The 6369-nt window shown below is 35.0% G+C and overlaps 1 protein-coding gene across 1 annotated transcript in view; it reads left to right on the forward strand.

The window, feature by feature from the left end:
- Positions 1-179, forward strand: part of KLHL4 (kelch like family member 4) — a gene marked incomplete at both ends in the record, with an annotated part of 79702 nt that extends 79523 nt beyond the window's left edge. Inside the window, one exon of the mRNA XM_080719416.1 lies at positions 120-179. Within this exon, the coding sequence (XP_080575542.1) occupies positions 120-179 (60 nt within the window). The remainder of the gene's footprint in view (positions 1-119) is intronic.
- Between the last annotated feature and the right edge of the window lie 6190 nt (positions 180-6369).

Genomic DNA, 6369 nt, shown 5'->3' on the forward strand with positions numbered 1-6369 from the left:
AAAAAAAAAAAAGAAAAAGAAAAAAAAGAAAAGAAAAAGAACATTTTAAATTTCAACATTCTACATTTTGCTAAGGACAAAGTTCAAACCTTCTTTCTTCTCATTTTTCTTTGTCTTAGGAAGTTCCTGTCAACATTGGAAGAGCTGGTGCATGTGTTGTTGTGGTGAAAATTCCCTAAAACTATTTTTATCAAATGAAATAAAACAATGAAACTGGATAATTGCAAGAAACAGAGTAGAAAGAAGGAATATGTTCTTTTCTTCAATTAATAACTAAACTCAAATATTGTCATGTCATTTTAATGTGCTTAGAATTAATATTATTTGTGAAGCCAAAATGTTTTAAACGTGAATCGTATATTAATTTTAAGAGTGTGTGTTTTTAGAGTTGATAATATAAAGGAAAATACAGTAAGCTAGGTTTTGTCTCATTACTATAAAATTTTAAAGTACTTAATGAAAATTGATAGAGGTCAATATATGGAGGTTATAAAAAAACATTACCATTTTTCAAGTTAAGAGCCTGAAAAAAAAAAAAACAAAAGAAAAAGCTTTCCTACATTTTAAAAGGTACTCTATTATCTGGAATATAATTTAATATAAAAGAGAATGTCTGAAGCTTAAAATATTAAGTCTGATTCTCAGTAAGACATTGTCTTATTAAAACAATATTCTAAACAGTGAAATAATATTCCACATTTATCAGGATGAAAGGATTTTCTGTGTGGAGGCTAATTGTTTTGTTTTATTTACACAATTTGTCATGCTCACAATGTCAAACTTTATAGTAACTATTAACCAGACCACAAATATAGATTTGATATTTCTTAATAATGTGCATTGTTAGATGAATTACCAGTAAAATGCTATTGTAATTTCACATATGCAATCTAGTAAATCAGTGAATATTTATCATATTGATACAAACTGTGACCTCAGCTTCAGAATGTCAGGGCCTCAGGCTTATAAAAAGTAATATTCTCCTCATTTATGTGAATAATGTAAAATCTGTGAACACCTACTATTAAGTTAAACAACTTTAAGAAAATATCAATTTTAAAAATGCATTAAATTAAATGATGCTACACAACATTAATACTGGAACCACCAAGATATTTCATATGCATGACCAATTTTGTAGTTATCTTTTATCTACCCACACATTTTTTTCTGTTAATGTTATATTATCCAGTATAAAATATTAAGGATGTGTGTAAAAAATACTTTTGAAATTGACAAATAGCAAAACATAGCCATTTGAGTAGCATTTTAGTTTTAAATTTTGATTTTCAGTTATTCCACTTAATTATAAAACTATAAGGTAAGATATTGGAAAAAGTCTCTTTATGAAAGTAACTTTAAAAGTAAATGTTCAATTTTAGAATTTCTATGATATGTTCTTTTAAGCAGTCTTTGTATTGTTGATTGTGAAACCAACAAATAAAAATCCAGAGAGATGCTTATAAACTGGACTACTATTTCTTAAAGTTTTTAAAAGAACAACATAAATCGAATATTTGTATTTGGACAATTTGAATTTAAATAAAATCTATTTCCTCTGGTTATTAAAAGTGTGCCTTTAGAATATAAAATACAACCTAAATGGTCTTTCTGATGTTGCATTGCCACAATAGATAAAATATTCAAATATAAAACAAAATTCCCCTCCTTTGTTTCTTATACATTTTATTGTCTATTTTTCTCAATAAAGGGCTATAATTTTTTTTCAGTTTTAGAGGGAAGGTAGAGACACAAAGAGGCTGCAAAACCTACATGTAAGCCAGGCATGGTGGCACACACTTGTAATCCCAGCATTCGGGAGGCTGAGACATGAGGATTGCGGTTCGCGGACAGCCTCAGCTACTTAGTGAGGCCCTCTGCAACTCAGTGAGACCCGGTTTCAAAATAAAGAATAAAAAAATAGGGCAGGGGGTGTAGCTCGGAGGTCGAATGTCCCTGGGTTCCATCCCCAGACCCGCAAAAAAAAAAAAAGAAAAAGAAAAAAAAGTATCCCTGTTGGAATTTTTGAATTAACATTTTATTCAAATCAATGCAGAAGTTGTCTGATCATTTTATTCTTAGCACATAGCTTGATCTAGCAACATAAATGGAGACAGGAGTCAATGAGTAAGGGACAAATCAAAAGACCTATCACAGTGCCACTTGATTATGCTCCACTAAGAGCTACATGGCCCTGATAGGCAGACTGTGTGCAGAGTCATGTCTGATCGAGCAAGAGGAGATTGAATAGCATCCTCTTTATGGTCCAGCTGGGCATGCTTCAGTTTAAGTCTTTATTGATTTGTAGCAAACATACACATGTTGCCCAGGGCTGCCACAGAACAGCCACATTTGAATGTCATGTTTGGACCACTATGGCCTAGAGTGAGATTCCAAACTCTGAGAAGATGTGAGCAACAGTAATGGAGAGATATAGAGGCCCAGGACACGGAAACACAACTATGTTTGTTTTAGTCAAACTTATCTAGATAAATAAAGGAGAGATGGGGCAGGGCCCTTTCTTCTATGCTTTAATGGAGATGAATTATCAGGGCTAGTTTAAGCAAACAAAGGTAGAAAAGGGAATTGTTAATATATCTATGTTTCCAACAAGTATAAAGGCTCACACATTTTGAAATATACTCTGATTTGGAAAAAAATGTTACTTATTATTTTTTCTATAATTACTATAACAATGTTCAGGATCCCCTACACTGCAGCCCTCATGATGCATTTGGTGATTCTCTGGACAGCACTATCACATGTATTTCTACAGGGCATGTGGGTACTTCTAAATACCTTCTATGCCACATAGTAGGTGAAGGAGACTCTGGGGCGCTGAACTTTGGCCATCCCTCTGCCTAATTATCCCATCCATCAACTTGACACATATATGACTCTTACTCCATTTTGATGTGAAGGATATACTGAAAGGTAATTTCTTACTATATTCCCAAATGCAATTTGAGGAAATGTATGTTTTCTCTTGGTCTTGATTTTTCTCAACTCCAAAAATCCTTAAAATCTCCAAAGTAATGAATGATGATTGCCTTCTTACTTGCTACTGAGTTGGCTGATGGCAGAAAGCCCCCCAGGTAACTTCAGGATGAGACTTTTCAGCCCCATTCAGTAAGTATGAAGGAGTAAAGGGCTGAAGTATAAGTTGATCTCCCAGAGCCCCCAAATGATTGGTTTGGGGGAGCTTCTGGGCTGCTAAACATGTGGGAATTCCTGGGGAATCGTTTGCACAGAGAGCACATAGAAGCTTTATACCCTGTCTTCCATAATTTCCTTGACCAATCTCTTCATCTGGTGTTCATCAGTATCATTTGTCGTATTCTTTGTAATAAGCTAGCAAGTGGAAAGAACAGTTTTCCTGAGTTTTCTGAACCACGGTAGAAACTTAATGAAATTTGAAATAACTCATGGTAACTTCAATTGATAGCCACTGGATCAGAAGCACAAAGTGAAACAACCTAGGTAGGGCTTGCAAATGATATTTGAAGGAGGAAGCGCAGTAAAGGGAACAGAGCCCTCCACCTGTGAGGTCTGATGCTATCTTCAGGTCGATAGTGTCAAAATATAATTAAATTAGAGGACATACTTGGTGTCTACTGCAAAATTGATTTCTGGCTTACTCTTTTTTTCAGAGAGGAGGTACTTATCACATTTGATCACAAAAGCATTTTGTAATGTGAGAGAGAACAGTAAGAAGAGTACAGAATGATATATTAGAGAAAGCAAAAGAGAATCTTAGAAATTACTCTTTTTTTTCTAAAGGAGGGTACTTGAAATTGAATCAAAGGGCATTCTACCTCCTAGCTACACATCCAACCCTATTTCATTTTGAAATAGGGTCTCACTACATTGTTTAGAGTCTTGCTACATTTCTGAAGCTGTCCTTAAATCTGTATCCTACTGTCTCAGTCTTCCTCTGGGACCAGCTATATTCAATTTGTATAATATTCTCAATTTCATCTTTTTTTCTGAAAATGATGTGATTTTGTTCTTTATGGCTGAGTATAAACCTAATTTGTGATCCATGTATCTAGTGATGAGCTCTCAGGATGGTTTTATAATTTCACTATTATAAAGCTGATATGAAGATGATATGCAAATATAATTATAGTATTCTGACTTCATTTCAGATGTCCAGGGATGCTATCACTTGGAAATGTTGTAGTTCCATTCAAAGAAACCTCAACATTTCCAAAGTGGCTTAACAAGTGTGTAGTCAAACCAACAATGTAATAGGGTTCCTATTTCCCCACATCCTTGCCTGTATTTATTATTATTTGTATTTTTTTGAAACAGGGTCTCACTTAGTTGCAGAGGTTCTCACTAAATAGCTGAGACTGTCCCTCAACTGTGATCCTCTAGTCTCAGCCTCCCAAACACTGGAATTCAAAGCATGCACCACCATGCCCGGCTTAATATTTGTATTCTTAATGATCTCCATCTTACCAGAAGTGAGATGGAATTCCAGTGAAGCTGTTTATTGTTTTCTTCTTCTTATTTTGCAGAACTGGGAATTGAGCCCAGGGGCATTCTTTCTCTGACCTCTACTCTTAGCCCTATTTTTTATTCTTTATTATGCAACAGAGTTTTGCCAAGTTGTGGAGGGCCTAAGTACCTGAGGCTGGATGCAAACCTGCGATCTATCTCAGCCTCTCAAGTAACGAAATTACATGCATGGAACTAGTTCAGCCGCTATGGAGATTGGTGTGGATATTTCTTAGAAAGCTGGGAATAGATCCACCATATGATCTAACTCTACCACTCCTGGGTATTTTTTCCAAAGGGTTGGAAATCAGAGAACTACAGTAATACATGCATACCTATGTTCGTAGCAGCACAATTCATAATAACCAAAATATGGAACCAACCCAGGTCTCCATTAACAGATGAATGGATTGCAAAATTATGGGAAATACATACAATGGAATTCTATTCAGCCATAAAGAATAAAATCATGGCATTCACAAGAAGATGGAAGGAACTGGAAAACATTATGTTAAGTGAGATCAGCCAAGCACAGAAAGAGAAGGGACATATGTTTCCTCTAATATGCCCAAACTAGGAAGCATTGGGGATGCCAGAGGGACTCCAGATAATGGAGGGGAAATCTCAGCAAAGCTAGAATGAAGGATAGGAGAGGAAGAAGGCTGAGGTTGATTAATGAAGGAGCTACATCCGAATATGTGTCCAAGTATGAATACAGCATGGTTAACCTGGACATTCAGTGTTGAGAGGGGGGAAGGGGAACTGGAAAGGGAAGAGGGCACCAAGTATAGCCTAAATGTATACCATTTTCAATATGTTCCATTTATAAATAAACGTTAAAAAAAAAGAAATTATATGCATGGACTTCCATGCCTGGCTTCTCAGTGTAATTTTAATTTGCATCTCCATTTATAATTCTTCTCTTGAAAAAATATCTACTCAGGTTGGATTGTCCATTATTTTAGGTGTGTGTGTGTGTGTGTGTGTGTGTGTGTGTGTGTGTGTGTGTGAAATTTTTTAAGCTCTTTATATATTCTGTTCCTTTGGTCTGTGTGTCTGTTTTTGTGCCAATACCATGCTGGGTTTTTTTTTTACTACTATTACTTTTTAATATGTAATATGATGCCATTGTCTTATATTTTGAAGCTTCCAGCATGGTTCTTATTGCTAATTGCTTTTGTTATTCTGGGTGATTTGATTTTCTATATGAAATTTGTAACTGACTTTTCTAGATCTGTGAAAACTTACTATAATATTTTTATAGGGATTGTCTTGAATTTGTAAATTGCTTTTGGTAGGATGGCAGTTTGGATTATATTTATTCTTCCTATCCAAGATCATGGGAAATCTTTGCAGAGTCTTCATTTAGTAATGTAGCATTCCATCTCCATGTATTTGTGTGGTTTCTCTGGATCTTCTTGTTGATATCCACTGTGAGCCCATTATAATCCGTGAGGATACAAGAAATTATATATGATTTTCTTTAGATTTCTGGTGTTCTGGCTTAGGGTCTGTTTTGGAATAGCTTTCATGGACAGCTGGGAAAAATGTGTACTCCAGCTGGGCGTGGTGGCGCACGCTTGTAATCCCCGCGCTTGGGAGGCGGAGACAGGAGGATCGCGCTGGTTCGAAGCCAGCCGTGCTGGCTTAAGAGACCCTGTTTCCAAATAAAAATATAAAATAGGTCTGAGAGTGTAGCCTGGAGGTAGAAGGGCTTCCAGGAACCCCAGTACCACCAAAATAATAATAATAATAATAATAATAATAATAATAATAATAATAAATACTAATAATAATAATTAAAACTTACTTTTTTATTTTATTTTTCTTTATAGCAAATATTTTTAATTGTTATTGGTTGTATTT

The sequence above is a fragment of the Muscardinus avellanarius genome, assembly GCF_963383645.1.
Source record: "Muscardinus avellanarius genome assembly, chromosome: X".
Lineage (NCBI taxonomy): Eukaryota > Metazoa > Chordata > Mammalia > Rodentia > Gliridae > Muscardinus > Muscardinus avellanarius.